The 22,049-nt window shown below is 54.5% G+C and overlaps 1 protein-coding gene across 12 annotated transcripts in view; it reads right to left on the bottom strand.

Moving 5' to 3' along the window:
• LOC113841751 (adenylate cyclase type 10) overlaps positions 1 to 22,049 on the bottom strand; it is a 64,952-nt gene that overhangs the window by 4,522 nt on the left and 38,381 nt on the right. For 6 of the 12 annotated variants that reach the window (XM_072030693.1, XM_072030694.1, XM_072030695.1 and 3 more), the window contains 20 exons: positions 21,108 to 21,536; positions 20,552 to 20,645; positions 20,148 to 20,236; positions 19,388 to 19,579; positions 19,051 to 19,172; positions 18,444 to 18,520; positions 17,340 to 17,529; positions 16,344 to 16,393; positions 15,458 to 15,611; positions 15,035 to 15,227; positions 14,641 to 14,727; positions 13,903 to 14,186; positions 13,098 to 13,234; positions 12,316 to 12,447; positions 11,493 to 11,747; positions 11,010 to 11,348; positions 10,741 to 10,792; positions 10,271 to 10,493; positions 9,793 to 9,900; positions 7,019 to 9,154 (listed from right to left, as the gene is read on the bottom strand). In XM_072030693.1, the coding sequence (XP_071886794.1) occupies positions 8,816 to 9,154; positions 9,793 to 9,900; positions 10,271 to 10,493; positions 10,741 to 10,792; positions 11,010 to 11,348; positions 11,493 to 11,747; positions 12,316 to 12,447; positions 13,098 to 13,234; positions 13,903 to 14,186; positions 14,641 to 14,727; positions 15,035 to 15,227; positions 15,458 to 15,611; positions 16,344 to 16,393; positions 17,340 to 17,529; positions 18,444 to 18,520; positions 19,051 to 19,172; positions 19,388 to 19,579; positions 20,148 to 20,236; positions 20,552 to 20,645; positions 21,108 to 21,338 (3,348 nt within the window). In that variant the 5' untranslated portion in view covers positions 21,339 to 21,536 and the 3' untranslated portion in view covers positions 7,019 to 8,815. Of the gene's footprint in view, positions 1 to 7,018; positions 9,155 to 9,792; positions 9,901 to 10,270; positions 10,494 to 10,740; positions 10,793 to 11,009; positions 11,349 to 11,492; positions 11,748 to 12,315; positions 12,448 to 13,097; positions 13,235 to 13,902; positions 14,187 to 14,640; positions 14,728 to 15,034; positions 15,228 to 15,457; positions 15,612 to 16,343; positions 16,394 to 17,339; positions 17,530 to 18,443; positions 18,521 to 19,050; positions 19,173 to 19,387; positions 19,580 to 20,147; positions 20,237 to 20,551; positions 20,646 to 21,107; positions 21,537 to 22,049 lie in introns of those variants that run through there. The other 6 variants (XM_072030691.1, XM_072030692.1, XM_072030688.1 and 3 more) reach the window with 2 other exon arrangements.

Below are 22,049 nucleotides of genomic sequence, written 5' to 3'. Positions count from 1 at the left end.
TAACCCTAACATTAAACCTAACCCTAAACCTAACCCTAACCCTAACCCTAAACCGAACCCTAACCCTAACACAACCGTAACCCTAACCCTACCCTAACCCTAACCTTAACCCTTACCCTGAACCTAACCCTAACCCTAACCTTAACCCTAACCCTAACCCTAACCCTAACTCTAACCCTAATCCTAAACCTAACCCTAAACCTAACACTAACCCTAACTCTAACCCGAAACCTAACCCTAACCCTAACCCTAACCCTAACCCTAACCCTAACCCTAACCCTAATCCTAAACCCAAACATAACCACAACCCGAAACCTAACCCTAAATTTAACCCTAAAACTAACACTAAACCTAACCCTAAACCTAACCCTAACCCTAACCCGAACCCAAACCCAAACCCTAACCGTAACCCTGACCCTAACCTTAACCGTAACCCCAACGCTAACACAACCCTAAAACAAACCCTAACCCTAAACCGAACCCTAAACCTAACCCTAACCCGAAATATAACCTTAACCCGAACCCTAACCCTAACCCTAACCCTAACCCTAACCCTAACCCTAACCCTGACCCTAACCCTAACCCTAACCCTAACCCTAACCTGCACCTATCCCGAACCCTGATCCTAACCCTAAACCTAACCCTAAACCTAAACATAACCCTAAGCTTAACCCGAACCCTAACCCTAAACTTAACGCTAACCCTAACCCTAACCCTACCCCTAACCCCAACCCTAACCCTAACCCTAACCCTAACCCAAACACTAAGCGTAACCCTCACCCTAACCCTAACCTAACCTTAAACCTAACCGTAACCGTAACCCTAACCCTAACCCTAATCCTAACCCTAACCCTAACCCTAACCCTAACCCTAACCCTAACCCTAACCCTAACCCTAATCCTAAACCTAACCCTACACCTAACCCTAACACTAAACGTAACCCTAACCGTAACCCTAACCTGAATCCTAACCTAACCTTAAACCTAAGCCTAATCCTAATGCTAACCCTAACCCTAACCCTAACCCTAACCCTAACCCTAACCCTAACCCTAACCCTAACCCTAACCCTAACGCCTAACCCTAAACCTAACCCTATCCCTAACCCGAAACCTAACGCTAAGCGTAACCCTCACCCTAACCCAAACCTAACCTTAACACTAACCGTAACCCTGACCCTAAACTTAACCCTAACCCCAACTCTAACACAACCCTAACCCTAACCCTAACCCCAACCCTAACCCAACCCTAACCAAAACCCTAAACCTAACCTTAATCCAACCCTACCCCTAACCGTAACCATAAACCTAACCCTAACACCAACCATAAACTTAAGCCAAACCTTAACACTAACCCTAACCCTAACCCTAAACCTAACCCTAACCCCAAACATAACCTTAACCCGAACCCTGACCCTAACTCTAAACCTAACCCTAAACCTAACCCTAACCCTAACACTAACCCTAAACTAAACCCTTACCCTAAGCTTAACCCGAACCCTAACCCTAACCTTAACGCTAACCCTAACCCTAACCCTACCCCTAACCCCAACCCTAACCCGACCCAAACCCAAACCCTAACCCTAACCTTAATCCAACCCTAACCTTAACCCTAACCTTAATCCTAACCCTAACCTTAATCCAACCCTAATCCTAAAACAACCCTACACCTAAGCCCAAACATAACACCAAACCGAACGCGAACCGTAACGCTAACCCTAACCCTAACCCTAACCCTTACCCTAACCCTAACCCTAACCCTAACCCTAACCCTAACCCTAACCCAAACCCTAACCCTAACCCTAACCCTAACCCCTAAACCTAACCCTAACCCTAACCCTAACCCTAACCCAAACCCTAACCCTAACCCTAACCCGAACCCTAACCCGAACCCGAACCCGAACCCTAACCCAAACCCGAACCCGAACCCAAACGCGAACCAGAACGCGAACCCGAACCCTCTAACCCGAACCCTCTAACCCGAACCCGAACCCGAACCCTAACCCCTAACCCGAACCCGAACCCGAACCCAAACCCGAACCCAAACGCGAACCCGAACCTGAACCCGAACCCTCTAACCCCAACCCTCTAACCCGAATCCTAACCCGAACCCTAACCCGAACCCGAACGGGAAGGGAAGGGAAGGGAAGGGAAGGGAAGGGAAGGGAAGGGAAGGGAAGGGAAGGGAAGGGAAGGGAAGGGAAGGGAAGGGAAGGGAAGGGAAGGGAAGGGAAGGGAAGGGAAGGGAAGGGAAGGGAAGGGAAGGGAAGGGAAGGGAAGGGAAGGGAAGGGAAGGGAAGGGAAAACTAATAATACAGTGTACAAACAAGTGATGTACAATGCACCCGCTGACTGATGCCCAGGCTATTCCTAAGCAGCCAGACCCCCCACCCCGTCCAATCCCCCATATAATTGTTCAGCATGACGCCATATGGTATGGATTAGTCCTTTGGCCAATTTGGGTCAGCTGTCCTGGGTTTGTCCCCTCCCAGCTTCTTCTTCACCCCAGCCTGCCTGCTGGCAGGACAGAGCAAGAAGCTGAGAAGTCCTTGGCTTAGTGTAAGCACTGCTCTGCAACAATTAAAACATCAGGGTGATACCAACGTTAGTCTCATACTAAATCCCAAACACAGCTCTGTAACCTGCCCTGACACTGACATCAGACTGACGGGCCTGTAATTCCCTGGAAAGTCCTTCCAGCCCTTCCTGTTGCCTGGAGGCACGTCTGCCAGCCTGCAGTCCACTGGGGCCTCCCTCATCACAGTGGGCAGCAGAAGAGACCTGCTGCGCTCCTCCCTTGCCACGGGAGCCCCACGGCTCCCACCGTCCCCCCAGGCCACAGTGAGCTCCACAGCCCTTCCAAGGAGGCAGGAGCAGGTGGTGCAGCAAGGCTGCCTCTGCCCTCCGCAAGCAACCTCAGGGCCCGATACACAACAGCCTGGCAGCATGGCTCTTACCCTCCAAACCGTCACACAGGAAGTCATTGTGGGCTTACATATGATGTTACAAGCACCCTGAAGTCCATAGCACTAATATCTACCTCTCTGTGAATATAACAGGCCATCAAATTATGGTCCCTTCATTTCGTATTTCATGTTAACAGTTAATATGTCACTCAGTAGTCATATAACTTATTTCTCTTGAGACCTAAGACAATATTAAATTACATCTCATGCTTCTTCTGTATTTGTCAAGGTGTGTGATTTATGGACTAATGAACACATTTCATGTGAACTTTTACAATATTCACCTCTGTTTCATTTCCATACTCAATATGATGTTCATGAAGGTGCATGACTACAGGACTGCTTTTCTCCAGTTAATTAGAAATCAGAGCATTTCTCTAGGTTAAAAGCAAAGAGTATGCAGCCACTTATGTTAAAATTGTTGCCCTGATTTTCACTGCTAGTGATTTCAAATTCTTTTCAGGCTGATCGGTCTGCTTTTCACATTACTTAGCTTTCATCATCCCTTTGCACTTCATTTATAACATATTCATTTTTTATATATCAGAATCCTACTCACTGCACTTTAGAAAACAGTCTTCCTGGCAGGGGAGAAGGAACAGAGGTCTATGAAATAGGATACAGCTAATGATGTAATTAGCAGTATACCAAGCTAGTACCAGACCCAAAGGATTATAAATTTTATAAATATTTATAAATCTAGTTATCTGATTAATTATATATTTTGGCTTTTGGTTTTGGTTGGATGGTTTATTGGTTGGTTTGGTTTGGTTTGGTTTGGCTTGGTTTTGTTGTTGTTTTGTTTTGTTTTTGAGAAAGCCTGAGAAAGTCATAATTTTGATAAGGCTGAAACTCATGAGTGGTATATGGATAACTTTTCAGCCCAGGGAGGTTTGCATCTCTTTTTCCAGTGAGCTATTCATTCAAGAATAGCTCTAGAATAGTTGAGCTGTATGGTGGACATTTTGTCCAGTAGGATCCTATGGGAAACCATGTCAAAAGCCTTGCTGAAGTCCAAAAAAATCACATCAGCTGGTTTCCCTTGGTCCACCATACGGGTGATCTTATCATAAAAGGAAATCAGGTTAGTTAGGCAGGACCTACCCTTCACAAACCCATGCTGGCTGGGACCAATGACTGCTTTGTCCCCCAGGTGCGCCTCAATAAGTTCGAGAACCATCTTCTCCATGATTTTACCAGGCACTGACGTGAGACTGACAGGCCTGTAATTGCTAGGGTCTTCTTTCTCACCCTTCTTGAAAATCGGCACATTTGCCAGCTTCCAGTCTACCGGGACCTCTCCAGATTCCCAGGATCGTTGAAAAATAATTGAGAGAGGTTCCGTGATGACGTCCACCAGCTCCTTCAGCACCCGGGGATGAATCCCATCCGGACCCATGGACTTGTAGGGATCCAGGTGGAGTAGCAAATCCCGCACACGTTCAGGGTCGGTTGGCAGTTTGTCATCCCCACCGTCCCGGTCCTCCAGCTCAGGGCACCCTGGGTCCCGAAGCCCATCATCGGCATTGAAGACAGAGGCAAAGAAGGCGTTAAGCGTCTCTGCTTTGCCTATGTCATTGTCTGTGAGGAGACCTTCCCTATCAAGGAGCGGCCCTATGTATTCTTTAGTTCTCCTTTTTCCATTCACATATCTAAAAAAAAACTTTTTATTTTCTCTCACAGACACAGCCAGCTTCAACTCTAGGTGTGCTTTGGCCACACAAATTTTCTCCCTGCAATCACGAACAGCATCCCTGTATTCTTTCCAGGACACCTGGCCCTCCTTCCAGTAGTGAAACACTCTCTGTTTCCGCCTAATCTCCATTAGAATGTTCCTGGTCAGCCACGCCGGCCTCCTGCCCCGCCTGCCTGACTTGCGATATTTAGGAATTGCCTGATCTTGTGCTTCTAGGAGGCATCGCTTAAAGAATGACCAGCACTGGTGGACATCGAGGCCTTCAAGAGCAGTTTCCCAGGGGACCTTGCTGACTAGTTCCCTGAGCAGCCTGAAGTCCGCTTTCCCCGTATCTAGGGATGAGGTTTTGGTGGCACTTTTCCTTCTGTCACCGTAAATTTTGAACTCAACCACTTCATGGTCGCTATGACCAAGGAGGCCACCAATCACCACATCTCCCAACAGACCCTCTCTGTTTTCTAGCAACAGGTCTAGGAGGGCACCTTTCCTAGTTGGCTCCGTTAGCACCTGCACCAAGAAGTTATCATCTAGGTACTTCATGAACCTCCTGGACTTGCTCGTGTCAGCCGTGTGGCGCTCCCAGTTAACGTCTGGCAAGTTGAAGTCCCCCATAAGGACAAGGGGAGTTAATCTCAAGGCCTCTCTTAGTTCTGTAAAGAATAAGTTATCGGCGCTATCGTCCTGGCCAGGCGGTCTGTAATAGACTCCCACAACGACATCCCCTTTATTCGTTCGTCCCTTGATCCTAACCCAGAGGCTCTCAACTTTGCCATCGCCGACCTGAAGTTCCACACAGTCCAGCCCCTGCTTCACATACATCGCCACCCCACCACCTCGCCTACCCTGTCTGTCCCTCCTGAAGGGCCTGTAACCATCTATCGCAACACCCCAGTCACAGGACTCATCCCACCAGGTTTCGCTTATGCCGATGATGTCGTCGTTGCGGGACTGGGCCAGGACTTCTAGCTCATCCATTTTATTCCTCATACTGCGTGCGTTCGTGTAGAAGCACTTCAGGTGCGTCTCCTTACACTCAGCACCTTGTGGATCTGACCGAAGGACCTCACTGGCACACAGCCCCTCTGATTCTAGCGTACCATCCCTTAGGTCTTCACCGGCGTGCCTGGTTTTAGCCCCTTCCCCCTTCGACTCTAGTTTAAAGCCCTATCTATCAGCCCTGCCAACTCCTGACCAAAGATCCTTACCCCTCTCCGAGAGAGGCGCATCCCATCCGGTGCCATCAGGCCCGGTGTAGCATAGACCTTCCCGTGATCAAAGAACCCAAAGTTCTGCCGGTCACACCAGTCTCGAAGCCACGAGTTTATGTGAACAGCACGCCTTTCAGCTTCGATCCCCCCTATCGGAAGGACAGAGGCAAACACAACCTGCGCCCCTGATCCTCTAAGTAGTCACCCCAAATCCCTAAAGTCTCTTTTGATCGCCTTCGGACTTCTTGTTGCTACTTCATCGCTACCAGCCTGAAAGACCAGTAGCGGGTAGTAGTCAGTGGGCCGTACCAGGCGCTTGACTTTCTTGGCAAAGTCTCTCACCCGAGCCCCAGGGAGGCAACAGACTTCCCTGCGGGTTGGGTCCGGTCGGCATATCGGTCCCTCTGTCCCTTTCAGAAGGGAGCCCCCCATAACAATAGCCCTTCTTTCTTTTTTGAAGGATGATGTAGCAATGCGATGTGTAGGTCGCCTTGTCTTAGGCGCCCCCTCCAACTGGGACGGGTTTTTATCTACTTTGTCATTCAGATTGTCTTGTTCTAGTCCTTCATATCGATTATTTAAGGGTAGATGAGAAGGTGAGGTGGGCAGAGAGAGGGCTCGCCTACCACCCCGAATAGGCACCTGCCTCCATTCCCCCCCTTGATCTAGGTCTCCTCCCGCTGCCTGGCAGGAGGAGGGAACCTCCGTCTTCTGCATAACAGGAGACGCCTGTGCTGTGGCAGGCTCGTGAGCCTGCCTCAGAGAGGGTAGAGTGCACCTCCACCAGTCAATTTCCATCTCTGATTCCCTGATGCTCCTGAGCCTGTTCACCTCCTCCCGGAGCACCGCTACCTGGCTGAGCAGTTCTTCAACCTGGGCACACCTCCCACAGGCATACCCACCACTGCTGTCGGAGACCGACAGAAGGCTGGGGCACACTCTGCAGCCCAGGACCTGGACGGCTGCGTGTTTCCCTGAGCCCTCTGTCTGAGTAGGTCGGATCAGGTCATCCAGCTGCTCGCACCTCACGCACGCAGTGTCTCTGCCTCCCGCCAATGGCAGCAGCAGGCTCTGACACTCCCTGCATGCGGTGACCTGAACTGCTGCATTCTTTAACGGGTAGTCGGGTAGTCGGTCTGGGTGTATACTGACCTCCTGGAGAGCGCACCGTGCCTGGTGGAGACCATTATCGCCTAGCTAACGGCTGTCGTTAAGAGGTGTTCGTGTGGGCGGGGGGGAGCACTCTGCCCTGCCTGCGCGAACCGCCGCGCTAACTGCCGCGCCACTCCCTTCTGACTCGCCACGCCCTGTTTGCCCGTCCTGGTCGCCGCGCTCCTGGTCGTTCGCGCTCCCTAGGGGCTGCTTTTGAAGGGCCGGGGAGGGGGCGCTGCTGGCTCCGCCTTCGCCTCGTCAGCCTCCCTCACGAGGGCTGCCGGCTCCTGGCGGCTCCCTCAAGTAGGCTCGATGAGAAACTGGATGGACAGCCAGGCCCAAAGAGGCGTGGTGAATGGAGTCAAATCTGGTTGGAGGCCGGTCACCAGTGGCGTTCCCCAGGGCTCAGTGCTGGGGCCAATCCTCTTTAATATCTTCATCGATGATCTGGATGAGGGCATTGAGTGCACCCTCAGTAAGTTCGCAGATGATACCATGTTAGGTGCGTGTGTCGATCTGCTCAAGGGTAGGAAGGCTCTGCAGGAGGATCTGGATAGGCTGCACCGATGGGCTGAGGTCAACTGCATGAAGTTCAACAAGGCCAAGTGCCGGGTCCTGCACCTGGGGCGCAATAACCCCAAGCAGAGCTACAGGCTGGGAGATGAGTGGTTGGAGAGCTGCCTGGCAGAGAAGGACCTGGGAGTGATGGTGGACAGTAGGCTGAATATGAGCCAGCAGTGTGCTCAGGTGGCCAAGAAGGCCAACGGCATCCTGGCTTGTATCAGAAACGGTGTGACCAGCAGGGCTAGGGAGGTGATCGTCCCCCTGTACTCGGCTCTGGTGAGGCCGCACCTCGAGTACTGTGCTCAGTTTTGGGCCCCTCGCTACAAGAAGGAGATGGAGGTGCTTGAGCGGGTCCAGAGAAGGGCGACGAAGCTGGTGAGGGGCCTGGAGAACAAGTCCTACGAGGAGCGGCTGAAGGAGCTGGGCTTGTTCAGCCTGGAGAAAAGGAGGTTCAGGGGCGACCTTATTGCTCTCTACAGGTACCTTAAAGGAGGCTGTAGCGAGGTGGGGGTTGGTCTGTTCTCCCACGTGCCTGGTGACAGGACAAAGGGGAATGGGCTTAAGTTGCACCAGGGGAGTTTTAGGTTGGATCTGAGGAAGAACTTCTTTACCGAAAGGGTTGTTAGACATTGGAACGGGCTGCCCAGGGAAGTGGTAGAGTCACCATTCCTGGAGGTCTTTATAAGACGTTTAGATGTAGAGCTTAGGGGTATGGTTTAGCGGAGGACTGTTAGCGTTAGGTCAGAGGTTGGACTCGATGATCTTGAAGTCTCTTCCAACCTACAAATTCTGTGATTCTGTAAATATTTATTTGGAGAAGTTTTAGCATCTTCCCCATCTCAGTAGCACATATTAAGCAAGGAGTGTTGCCTACATATTCATTCTTAGTCCATTGCTCTCTAATTTCTAATCCCATGTTTCACAACGAGAAGCAGCCCAACGATCAAGCGCAGCAAGGACCTGGGCCGGCACCCCGGAGCCCATGTGGCCGCCTGGCACCGCAGAACTACAGCTCCCAGCACGCCTCGGGATGGAGCAGCCCACCTGACCCTGCAGGGACTCTGGAGCACCCCCCCCCCCACCGTGGCCCTCCCCTCCTCTGCTCGCTCTGCACTATGGCAGCTTCCAACGTCCCATCCTGCCCATGCTGTATCTCTCCAGGTGCCCACACAGGTTCCGAGGGAGCCTTTAGACCGCCTCCCTGGTAAGGCAGCTTGTGCTGACGGGCCTGCTTCAGTGCCCCGCACCTCTTGCTGGGGGAGCAAGCTCTCCTTTTCTGAGAACTTGCTTCTTCTTTCCAAACTGAACCTTCCCTGGCAAGGCCTGACAACCACCACCATACGAGAACAGATGTTTTACTAAGACACACTGAGAAAAGCAGGGATGGAAAGGCAGTTGTTGGGGTGGGAGTCTTCTTCCTTTAAGGAGTCCATTCTCCTGTCCACGTTGGCTTTCATGCGAGCTGCCGGGCGGGAGAAGCTCCGTCCTCCTGATGTGCCCTCCAGGCTGTAGAGGCGCCCCAGTAAGGAGAGGCAGCGGGTCTGCTGAAGCATCCAGGCTAGCTTCTTCCTCCTGACACACAAGAGAAACTGCTGAGCCCAGAGGCGCGGCTGTAGAGCACCAAACCAGACTGGGCAGGGGAAAGTGGGGTGGCAGCTGAGACACGTACACCTCCTCAGAGGAAGGGAGCTGGTGCTGGAAGGGCTGCCGGCATGGAAGTGGGCAAATGAAGAAGTGCTGCCAGGGGCAGCCAACTGCTACAGAAGGTGTGCTGGCACTACAGCACCGGGGGGGAAGTGATGCCAGGCACCAGCAGGAGAAGGACTATCGCAACTCTGAGCCTTCTCCTCATCACGCCCTCCCTCCCCCCCCCCAACCTTAACCCAACCCCATCCCGTCCCTTGAGGTCACTGCCTTCCTTCCCCTGTTAAGCCCGTCCTCGCTGTTCACATCTCTCTGTTCCCAGCCACCCCGGCCTCATCCGAAACGTGCCAGCAGGTGCATCCCTCGGCACAAGCTGCTTTCTACGCAAAGGCCCAGGGACTGCACAGGGGGGCAGCGTGAGGCTGCACTGGCCCCTGTTTGACCCACACGTTGTGCCTTAATGCCTCAGTCCTGCTAATGAGCTGTGGGACAGCTTAGGCGTGGCCTGAAGTCCAGGCCATAGCAGGGACACCCCCTGCAAGAAGGGCATCTCCCTGCCGCTTTACCTCCGCTTTGAGGCTGAAGAAGGTCGCCTTCTCAAAGCAGTCTAACACAGTTGCTGTCTTCCCCATGGAGTTCCTCAGGACCTCTGCTTCGCTGAGCTTCATAAGGGCCTTTGAGCAAGCACACAGGCAGCAGGTGAGCATCGATGCAGAGCCCCCAGCTAGCTCCACCCTTCCCTCTTGCCTCCTGTGGCACCTGCCTTAGGAGGGCCCGCATCTCCCCATGTGATCCCTGCCCTAGCACAGTGCCCCGTGGGCTCAGAGCTCAGGCACTAAGGGAGCCTTCAGACTGCCTCCCAGGTAACGCAGCTTGTGCTGACGGGCCTGCTTCAGTGCCCCGCGTCTCTTGCTGTGGGAGAGGCAAAGCGCAGGAAACAGTCCGGCTCTGCCCCCACTGTTTCTTTTGGGAGGCCCCTCAGCGGGCATGTCCTGTTGCAGTGGACTCCAGGTGCAGTGCGTGCTGGCAAGCAGGGTCACTCACCATGTAGCTGTTGGAGACGTGCAGGTAGCCAGCCGCACACTCCAGCAGGTAGTAGAAGGCTCGGGAAGCATTGCCTGTTGCCACATAGTGGCGAGCCAAAGGCACAAGCACTGATTCAATGACGGCTTCGCATTTGCAGGAACACTTTCCACTGTCCTTCTCTTTGGTCCTGCTGGGCTGCGCAGTTGTCCATTTGCCCTCTGGTGGAAAAAGCTCTGACGCTCTGGTCAGAGGCAGGTTGCCAGGAAAAGAAGAGAGCAAAGAGCAGATGAGCATCACCTGAGATGACCCTGCTCTCCCTACGGGTAGCAACAAAACCCTATTTCCTGCTGTCTCATCCCAGCTCCCACCCCACAGCCAGCCTCCTCCTCCCAAAGCTGGAGTCCCAGCCAGCAGCCAAATGGCAGAGCTCCATCTGTCTCCTCTGGAGCTCGCTCGTTTCCACAATCATCAGAACCTTGTCTCCTCACCTGAACTCCTCCTCCGAGAAAGCCTGCTGCGGCTGCAGGGCATTTGCACTACCTGGGAAGAAGAGAGCGTGTCAAGGGACTCCCCATGTAGCCCGGGCTAAGAGCTGCAGGCTTGCAAGGGTCCTGCCGAGCAGACCCAGGGCACAAGAGCTGCGGTGATCGTCCTCGTCCCCTGGCTTATCCCTGGTGCTGGGGACCCGGTGGGCCCCAGCCTGCATGGGCCTGGACTTCCAGAAGGAGGGGGCTCCGCAGCAGGGCACACAGCCTACCTTCAGGGATGTGAGTCCTGTCCTTCTTCAGCTGTTCTCCAGCGAGCACCAAGGCCTCCCAGCTGTGCCAGTCATCCTCGTCAGCAGAGCCCTGGCAGTTTTCCCCGTCCTGGGGACTGGGGACGGTGAAGCGGTGGAAGGCCACAAAGTCCCCTCCTTGGCAGCTCTGGCATTTGTGCGCGTGCTTCTCCAGGAAGGCAGCACACTTGCACTGCGTGCTGGCCCTCTGTCTCTTGGGCCACAGCTCGTAGGCTGCCTCCTGCAGCAGTGGGGCACAGAAGGCCAGAACGCCAGCCTGCTGCTCCGTGGTCTCCTTGCTTGTAGACGGCCTCTCCACCCCTGCAAGGCAATGGATGGTGGCCTCAGCCAGAGTGGTAGAGACATTCCCAACAGCCGCTGGGAATTTCCCTCTGCACAAAGCTGGTGGGGGAAGGCCTCCTTCAGCTACAGCACTCCTGGGTCTACCTTACTGCCACCACTTACCGCTCCCTGCCTGCTGAGAGGTGGCCGGCCCCTCTCGAGCATCTTGGATGTCTCTGGGCACCCCTGTGTCCTTCAGCCACTTAAGGATGTTGTCGCTCACCAGCCCGTCCAACCAATAATTCATGTGCTGCCTGGTACAAGTGGGAAGGATGTGAGCCAGCAGCTGGGTGGTAAACACTGGCCCTATGATGGCTGCAAACTTCAAAACCATCTGCTTCTGCAGCGTGATCCGGTCCAGCTCAGCCAGTGCAATCTCTGTCAAGAAGAAGCAAAACGTCTCTCTCTTTTGTGTCCTGGAGCCTGAGCTTGGAGAGGCTGGACAGTTCCACCACAGGAAACAGGGTAGACTTTGGCCTCTCTTCCTCAAGATGGCACCTGCTGGGCAATTGGAGCCCAGGGGAATGTCTTCAAGATGGCTCCACTCCTCTTGCAACCACAGGCCACAAGGCCCAGGGATGAGAGCTCCTCCACCAAGGATGGGGAGGGCACGATCCTGCGGGTACATGTGACCCGTGATGCGACCTACCAGAGCTGAACTAGGCTGACGCCCAGCAGCGCACACAGAGAGCAGAGAGCGCTTTCAGCACCTCAGAGCTGGACTTGGAGCTCCCCACAACTGCTGTGGGCCTCACAGCTGGCCCACAGCCCGGAGGGGGACATCTGTGCCCTTAAGCACAGGGCTCTGTCTGCTCAGACCAGAGTCGCCTTCCTGGCAGGGCCCCCCACGCTGAGAGGGTGCTTCTGCAGCATGCCGATGCCCATCCCCTCTCTCACGTGCACCCCAGGAAAGGACCCCAGCACAGCCGCGAACTCAGCCCCTCACCTTTCAAGGCGGCTGGCAGCACGGTGGTCTCCAGGCTGACGTCTGCTCTGATAGTGCAGACCCTGCCACTGTTATTCCCAGCACTGGAGCTTGAGGTGGCTGAGACAATGAGCGAAGCCTCGACTGCTGAAGCTGGGAAGAGAGAGAGAGAGCATGAACAAGGTGGGGCAAGTCCAACCTGTCACGGTTGGGTGCACTTCATGGCCCGCACCAAATGCGGTCAGTGAGCAGGGCAAACCGGTTTCCACTGCAATGGTTTTGTCTGCATTGCCCTTGCAACTCTTTTTCTGCCTTCGGACCTGCTGCCCAGCTGTACTGAATGAATATCCCGCAACAGAACACAGCGGTTGCTACCTTTGACAGCGCTCCCTCCCACAGCCAGGGAAATTGCCAGTGATAATCCAAAAGGCAAAGCCCGTGCAGGCTGTCCCCAGGGCAACAGCACTCTGCTTGGCATTGCTCTTACAATTACTGCTCTTACGTTACTGCCAAGCTCCTCAGTTCCCAGCGCCTTTGCGGGCATTTCTGGTTTTGGATTACGCTTTCCCAGGTCTGACCCTCTCCTGCAGAAGGGCTTTCTTCTCGAGGGAGCTGGTGGCTTGCCAAGGTGACAGCAAGGTGTGCAGGAGCCCACACCTCAGCCAGATCAAGTTCTGTCCTGCTGCCAGATCGGACTCTGCCCAGAGTCACTGGAAAGCCACAGGACACGGTCATGTGTGTGTGTGTGGGGGGGGGGGGTGACGTGCAACAGCATCTAGCCAGTCCGCAACAAGAGTGCTTACCGATCAAGCCCTCCCAGTTGTCCTCTACTTTTTTGTCCTGCTTCCCAGTGCTGAACAAGAGCATGTTGTTGCGACGCAGGCAGTGCAGCAGTTCCTCACAGTAATATGGGATGCCAGAGCTTCTTTGGATCAGGAACCTGGGCAGGAGCAGACCCAGCAGTGACCAACACCAGGGAAGTATGGTGCAACACAGTTCTGATGGGCTAGTGGCGAGTCACTCAGGCCTCACAGGGTAACCAGCCTCTTTGTCACAGCTATGGCTCACTTCAGAAGGGGGCGGTCCTCCCACTGGCTTGGGCGTTTGGGACCCCTGACCCTACACTGTTTGCTGGAGTCTGTGGGGAAATGGTCGTGGGCAATGTCCAAAGCACAACACAGCAAGCCTGATCTTCCCTGTCCTCAGGAGCCCAGATCTGCTCTGGCAGCTGGCTGGACCCCCTGCTCCTGGGAATCCCTACTGCAGCCTGGCTACATTGGTCAAAGCCTTTTTGACACCTCAGCCACGCTGAGGCTTGGGTACCCATCTCCCTCTGCTCTCCTCTCTCCTCTTCTCTCCCTTTTCCTCCCTGCCTTGCCCTCCCTCCTCTGCAACAGCAAAGGGCTGTCACTGCCCATGTGCTGCGTCCTGGGAGCTGCCTATTCTTAGCTCACACCTGCTGTGGTGGTTCTTAAGGAGAAACCCAGGTCCTTGCTGGAGTCAAGAATGCTGCCAGAAGGCCCCATGCTTCCTTTCCTGCGGGGCGACTTCCTTCCGTGGCAGCATAGGTCCAACCCCTCCGGAAGAGCTCCCTGGCCTGTAACATACCTTGCTAGATCCCTGGGGATGCTGACCACTCCAAGGTCCTGGCAGACTTTCTGCACCACAGCTGCAGGTTTCAGCTCTTCCAGATGAAGACAGCTGATTCTCTGGGACGTTGTGCTGTCTGCTGCAGCTTTGAAAAAGCTCTCCGTTCTCTCGTGGCCAGGAGCTAAGCTCATCACCATAAAGAGCGTGACGCTTTGGAGCACGGGCCACATGACAGTCCAGGAGGCAGGGTCGATGAAGTGGGCGTTGTCGATGACAAATATGCCAAATTCTCCTCCAAGGGTCTGAAAAAAACAGATGGTTCTGCGTGGAGTCTGGCGGATTCTCAAGCATCCTCTAGGGGAGGAGATGTAGCCTCTCTCCGGAGACGGAGAATACTCAGAAGTCTCTCCCCAGCCGCTTCCCTCTTCAGAAGCTTACTGGCTTTTCATTTCTGCAAGACTTTAAGGCCTCCTCGAACATCACTTGCCCTTCTGAAGAAGGGAGCTTGGGCAAAGGAATGCAGAAGGCGTCAATCCTCCTCCAGGGCACATAGCCTCCAACTTAACAGGAGGCGAGCTACGACGAGGCATATGGGGAGGGCGTGAGAGGGGCTTCTGGGAGGAGGGGCTCCTGGGCCCTGAAGGGCGGTGACCCTGGCACATCGTCCTGCTGCCCACTCAGGCTGTTCTGATGTGGAGCCTGCAGCGGGCAGGGTTGTTTTCTTTCCCTGACCCAGGCAGAAGGAGGAACGCTCACCTTCTGTAGCACTTTCTTACAAGTCTTCTGCAACTCCCTTTTCATTTGAAGGTCACGCATCTGGCGAACCTTGTCTGAGATGGCAAACTGGACAGGAAAGCAGAGTCAGAAAGAAACATCATCCTGGGACCAGGCATGCCTATCCACCAAGCTAGACGGCAGAGCAAAGCGCCTCTGCTTTTGCATGAGGTCAGTGCAAGCCTCTCTTCACTGGCCTTTCCAGGGTGCTGACCAAGACACCTGGCACATGCACAGGACATGAAGTCACCACAGACAAGGAGCCTCCCTGGACCCAGGAATCAGAACGGGGTGCTATGAGCACTGCAACTCCCAGCCCAGCAGAACACCCAAACAACCACCAGACTACCTCAGGAGGCCTCCCTCTCGCTCTCACCTTGACGAGGAAAATGTTGTTGAGGAGGCAATATCTGCTCTCTTCTATCACCCCTTGGAGCTTGGCCTGCAGGGTGCGCTGCCAGTCCTCGCACGTTTCACCTGCCTGCAGTCCCAGGGCCCTGGCCACCAGCATACGGATGGCAGAGAAGTGCTGCCTCATGTTGGCCTCGGTCAGTTCCATGGTGACAACCCTGCGGTGCAAAAGCAAAAGGCACTTGAGCTGCAGAAAAGGCCCCCAGTAGCCCACACCTGCCAAGACAGGAGAGTTAGAGACGCACGCTGCCTGGTTCTTACTGCAAAGGAACGCAGGGTGCACAGTCCCGGGGGTGGGGGCGGAGGGCCAGGCACAGGGCAGATGCATCGCAGTCTTCCACGAACGTCAGGGGACTGGCATGGGAAGGGTCTCAAAAAACCCACTTACCTGTGCCCAGTGGCCTGGCCCAGAAAGGCCAGCTCAGTAAGTAAGCGGCTCTTTCCAGAGCCCAGAATGCCTGCATACGCCAGGATGCGCAGCTGTCCCAAAGTCTCGTAGGCCTTCAAGCTGCGTTCAAAGAGGTCAATCTCCACCTCCCAACCTGTGAAGACCAACCAGGAAACAAGCTGTTGCAGCATGCTGAAAAGCAGGGCAGCATTCCCTTTTGCTGGCACGGCGGCTTCCCTCCACCACGTCAGCAAGCCTGCCTACACCCAGGCCTCCTTCCAAGCCCCTCAGCTCAGCTTTGGCACCACTGCCTTCCTTAGAGCTCTAACAGAGCCGCCTGCCCGCTGGCCACACGGCGCAGCTTGTAGGAGCTCTTTCCCCTCCGCTTCTCCTCCCACAGGCAACGAGATTCAGCCAGCTGGACGCAGCTCCCCACACTGATCCAGCCCAAGACTGGAGGGCACACCTGGAGACACTGCAGGCAGCATCGCCCAAAAGGCATGCCAAACATCTCACTGCACCCTGAGCCCCAGAGCTCTTGCCAGCACCCTGTAGCTAAGGTGGTGTCTTCGGGCCTGTTGTGGTTTTGGCTGCGATACAGCTCCTTGTCTTCACAGGAGCTTGGAGTGTGCTGTGATGTGGTGGACTTGCCACCAAAGGAACACCAAGAACACACTGAACTCTTGCCGAGCAGTGCTGGCACAGTGTCAAGGCCTCTGCAGTTTCTCATGCTGCGCCACTAGCCAGCAGGCTAGAGGAGGGAGGAAGGGAGGGAGGGGGCTGTGTGGGGCTCAGCTGCCTACCGGGGTTAACCTCCAGCAAGGCGCACCGCTTTGGGCAAAGGGAAGCAGCTGGGGTTCTGAAGAGCGAGGACTTCTCTACCTACCCAGCAAGGGGCCACAGTCTGACCTCTTGGTACGATCCGTGTCAAAGATGCTAGAAGCGGGAGAAGACAAAACATGAGTTTCACTTAGTTGGTCAGAAGCCAGGGAATATAGAGCCTGCTGTGTTAGGGGAGGAGACCCTCCGCAGGTAACTGCTTTTCTTTCCAGCAGCATGCTGTCCGGAGCATGCTCCCCGGCCAACATTCGAGTGGACATGCCAGGACAGCTTCAAGCACAAAGAAGGCCAGCAGCCATGGCGGGACAGCAGAAGGTGTTGGGAGTCCCTCGCCAGAGGCCAAAACCAAAGAAAGCCCAGATGGGGCAAAGAAGCCAGGGTGTGCTGTTGGCTAGGTAGACTGCTTTGCCACCCTGGACAAGCAAAAGAAGCCTCTTGGAAAGGAGGACCTGTGTCACTTAGTGGCTCAGGACAACAAGCACCTGGCACCTTTGGCTCAAGTCTTTTGATAGTTTTCAAGAGACAGTAACGTTAACATCCAAAAGGTCCTCCAACCCTGGCCCGGAGGGACAGCTGAGAACTGAGCAGGCAGACAGGAGGAAGAGTGGCCCAGTGGCCCACCTTTCCCCAAGGCGACATGACTGACCCAAAGCTTCCTGCGCAGAAGGAGCTGGGAAAAAAAATCCTCCTTGCAACAGAATGACCTCTGCCTTAGCCTTGCACATAGTGAAGCAAACACAGGGCAGGGAACCCAGCGGAAAGCCGCTTGGAAAAAGCCTGCATGGCTAGCGTGCGTCTCCAAAGCCAGGACAACCTTCCGCATGCCACTGGCGTCACTCGCAGCTCTCTTAGCAGCAGGAGACACAAGCGCAGAAAGGCACAAAGCAGACCCATGCCAGGCCTTTGGATCTTCTTGGCCACAGGGAAGGGATTTCTGTGGGAGGCCAGGCTGGTCTCTTGCTGCACAGCTCCTCTTTACCGGTCAAGGTTGCACCCTTGGCTTCCCTTGTGGCCCCATCCAGATGGCTCGGAAGACTCTCACCACTTGTCAGTGATCCCCACATATTGATAGACAGGGCCGGGATCTGTAACACCTTTCAACGCTGTCTTCGGCAACTCCTTGAAGAGGTAACTGGGCAGGCGAGAAGCCTTGTAGGTGTCTTCATCACAGGACACCAGCCTGGGGTAGTGCACCATCAAGCGGGCACCCAAATTCGCCTTATGGCCAATCACTGCCATGGAGAGAGAACACATTGACATGGTTAGGAAAGCAGCCTTGCCCCACCCTTCAAGGCCAAGGGCTACTCCCCCTTGCTGTCCATAGGTGCATGCCTAGTGCACTGCACCAATGAGCACACAGAGCGAAGATCTTTTAATTAAGTAATTCATTATATAAATATATATATATATTATATAATAAAATAATTTATTATATAACTCTGCAGAGTCAGGTGCTTGGCTATCTTCCGCAAAGCCAGCACACCTCTGACTTGAATCACTGTTACTTATACACAGCAAACTTGTGAAAGTTATCTCTTTGGGTACTTTTGATTGGCTATTACAGCTCACCTAACTTATGTCTCCTGAGTTTGCACATTACAGAGAAAGAGTGGGGGCTGGGGAAGCAGGGACACACCAAATCCCACATTAGCATACGTTAGCATTTTGATGGGTACGATTTTTAATACGTTTACGACCCTTAATGAGCAAAAGGTTACTACAGATTAGTCTGGAGCTGTTGTTCTCCTCCTTGTTTTCACCTTTTGTCCCTTATCTCCCTTGCTTCTGCTAGCTCAAGGCTACCTGTCTCTCTGTTCCCTTATTCTCTCACCTAAAAGACTATACAAGCTATAGAAATACTACACAAGCTACAGGCCTCTCTATATTCTTCAAGGTTTCCTTGTTTCTTTCCCAGCTTTGGGACTACACCCTCAGGCACAGGTCAACCCCGCAGCAGGGCAAGCGGACCCAGCGGGAACCACAAGTCTGAGGCCATTCTCCCACCTCAGGTGGAGACCCGTGACATCTGGGCCGCTCTCAGCAGGCTGTAGCATATGTGCTTGCCCCAGCCTTCCCATCTCTTCATGACTGACGTGCTTAAGCACACCCATGCCAGCCTCCCACTCTTCAGACTAAGGTGTGGTACCTGTATGTTCAGCCCTCTCCGGATGGCCACAGAGGCCGCAGAACATCGTCCCGCTGGTGACCCCAATAGACATTGCCCTGGCACACAGGGAGAGAAGTGCAAATTCAGTGGTGCCCCAGGTGCAGTCCTGCTCGCCCTGCTCTGCCACTTCCCACGTCTCCCCTTGGCACCAACCAGGGGCACCACAGCCGGTGCGTGCCTTGGGGACTTGGAGAGCTCGGGGCACCACACAGCCCACCCACAAGGGACGTGGGGAGGGTGCACGCAAGATGGCTTGGACCCTTCCCCTGAGGCCCAATGGCTGCGACCTGCAGCAGGCCACAGCCCCTCTCACTAGTGGAGGAAAGCAGGTGCTACCCACAGAGCACCTACAATGCCAGCGACTTTGAGATTAGGCCCGAGCCCTGTTCCTGGCAGGCTCTGCTTGGAGGGACTGCGCCTGGCTGCCGTGAGCTAAGCCCAGGGGCCACCTGCTGCTTCTCAGGGTGCTGCCTCAGTCCTGCCAGGGACAAAGGAGGCCAAGCCAGGAGGCCACGTCTCTTGCTGGTCAGCCCCCTTGCGCTGTTCTAGGCAGCACGCATGCCCTGCAACACCGCCACACACTCACTCAAGATTCCTCAACGACGTGGAGCACGTGCTGAAGATCTGAAGAGCGCTGTCCAAGGCATGGGTGCTCTCGTGATGCAGCTTTGCTCCAGACATTCCGAACACACAGAGGAATGTGCAGCCCTGCAGAGGACAGATGCAACACATCTGGTTACAGTGCCTATGGCCAGCAGCTAATGCCGTTCCATTGCAGTCGCCAGGGAGACCAGTACAGCTGCAGGTCAACACAAAGCCACAGAGGACTGATCCCACCAGCAAGGCAGAGCTGCTCCTCAGTCCCTCTCCACTACACAGACACAGGCCACCCTCGGGGGGTGGGATTGCTCCCCCACGCTCACCTTATCAAACAGAAGGCTTTTGTTGATTTCGCCCTTGTGAGGACTGATGATTGTTGAAATCATCCTGGTGGCATCACAGAGGCCCCTCTGAAGATCCAGTATGTCGGCATTTGCAGAAAACCGCAGCTGGATAAAGAGGCTGGTGACTGGCCGTAGCTCAGACCACAGGTGCAGCGGCATATCCACGTCCAGCTGGAAGTGAAGAGCACGACAGCTTTGCCAGCCTGTTCTCCCGGCGGTTCCTCTGGGCCCGTGCCACGTACCAAGGGAGATCAGGCATGTTGGCAATACCAGGTACTACTGGAGGAAGGGTAAGTCCTCTGCTCGGTGCCAATCGCAGGCCAGCCTGCGGCAGGCAGGTCATAGCAGAGTCATAGCACAAACGACAGAGGGGAATGTTCCAGCAACACTCCATCTTGTGGCAAGTACGGATGTGAGGGGCGACCCTCTGGCACGTCCCAGGGACTTGAGCAGACTCGCCCCCTTGTCCTCGCCTCGTGCCCACAGCACGTCCAGAGCAAGAGTCATGGAAAAGACAGAGGCAAGTCCACTTCCCGCCACCCGTGCCTCTTTGAGGAGCAACACAAAATGGGCAGTTGCCTGGCACATGCGGCACCACTAAGCCTGGCATCAGGTCCCCTGGGTTCCCTCCCCAGGGTGCTTTTTCTTCCATTTGCCTGTTTTCACGAGAGCTCCACCCATGCAACGCACACCTTCTTCTGCCCTCCCAAAATGAAGCCTCCAGCAGCAGTGGCCTTACCTTCCTGAGAGCAGCTTCTGGTATGTACTTCTGCATCTTTGCTGCCGCTTTAGGATCATTGGACACGTGAAAAGGTGGCCTTTGGTGCCCTAAGGGAAGCAAATGCAGGCCTTCACTGGCAGGATGGGACTAGAAGGGGGTTGAAAGACGGGGCTGGCACTGGGCAAAGCAGAGCAAAGATTCTTTGGCGTTTCCTCCTGCTCCCCTCTGCAGCTGCTTGGCCAGAGCCGTGCCCTGGAAGGAGGGGATGGCAGCGACAGCCTCAGCTGAAGCACAGGAGGGACAAAGGCACGAACGCTGACTGAAAGGTGGAAGAGGGCAGGGGGAGTTCCTCCCTGGAACTCTGAAGCAGGCAGGCCCCATTTTTCCAGCCAGTCTCAGAACATGGTGAAGCAGGGACTCACTTAGCCTTTCCAAACGCCGCATCTTCGCGTGTTGGTCAAACTGGCCTGCAGCATCTTCGCGTTCTGATCCAGACATGTGCTCCGTCCTCTGAACCTGCAGACACGCAGAACAAAAGTACTGCCACTGGCCTCCCCAAGGAGCCCCGGGAGACACAGCCTGCCCCTCCCCTCTCACTTTCCAGAGAAGGGCAGAACCTCTTGGTGCAGCAAGCCCACCTCTCTGGCTTTTCAGCTGGGACAGAAGTGCCTCCTCAGAAGGACCAGAGCCACACAGGCATCACCCAAGCATGCCCCAGCTCTCCAGGACAGCTGCGCGACCCACAGGGGACATTGCTGGTGGGGCCCACACCCTTCCTGTGCTTCCCTCGGCCAGTCACACCAAGCAAGCACTACCCAGAGCTACCCCTGAGGTGGAAGGGCAACTGCTTCAGCTCTCTACCAACCCTTACAGCTACAACTCTCTCCACATCCAGCGCCTCAGCCTTCTAGCACCTGCCTCCTTCCCTCTCAGGTGCGGGTCTTCAGAGAGGCTCTAGAGGCCAGCCCGTCCACCTACCTTCAGAACCCGTTTGCCACCAAGAAGCCTGGTCTGGATCTGTTCCTGTTCACACAGCTCCCAGCAGGTGGGCGAGACAATCACTTCACTTGTAACCGCAAGGTTTTGGGCCTTCATAACTTCATCCAGGGCGTTGCTGCAGACGAAGTACTGCTGATGGTACCTGTCTCCAGCAGACAGTATGGTCATTTGCCCTGCGGAGATCCCTGGCGAGAGAGCAAGAAGCAGCATTGACACCAGGGAGCAGCAGCAGGCAGCAGCACTGGAGAGTGCCAGGGCTGTGCACGAAGCTGGAGATATTGTGCTGGTGCAGGAGCTTCAGGAAGCGGTTGATCTCCGGGTACATGATGGGCTCTCCCACCAGTGACAGCGCGCAGTGCTTTGCTGTCATTGCTTCCTCAAAACGATCTGCTTTTACTCCTGCCACTCCTGCAAAAAAGACGGAGAACTGGCATAAGTTGCATATAACCTCCCCCTGAACCATGCATCCATATCTAAAATATACCCTGTCACCAAGTAAAACCAGCTAGAGCCTTCCTGAACCAGAGAGAACACCAAGCCACAGACAGAGACCACCAAGACAGCTCTGCAGGAACCCAGAAAGCAGTGTATGGCCAGGCACACAAAATTCAGGGCTTTGTGTGCACAGTTAACTATTGCAAGTGATTCTTCTTAGTAACGTTTGAGTCAAACTTTCCCTTGCTAAGACCTCAGTGATGCTGCCTGAATGCTGAGACAAGCACCAGAGCAAGTTCAATTCCACTTCGAGTTGGCATTTAAAAAACAAATAGGTTCTGTTTCTCTCCAATGCTAACCACAGACTGTGTTCCAGCCCCACAAGAACAAGCTCCTCAGTGAGGTGGGCCTGGCTCCTTCGAGCAGAGCCACAACCACCAGGTCTGAATCAGCATCAGCCACCACGTGCAATGCAACCCAACAGAG

Source organism: Anas platyrhynchos, chromosome Z (assembly GCF_047663525.1).
Source record: "Anas platyrhynchos isolate ZD024472 breed Pekin duck chromosome Z, IASCAAS_PekinDuck_T2T, whole genome shotgun sequence".
NCBI classification, from domain to species: Eukaryota; Metazoa; Chordata; class Aves; order Anseriformes; family Anatidae; genus Anas; species Anas platyrhynchos.
Note: the sequence above shows the minus strand (reverse complement) of the source record. Positions and strands in the feature narration are given on the sequence as shown.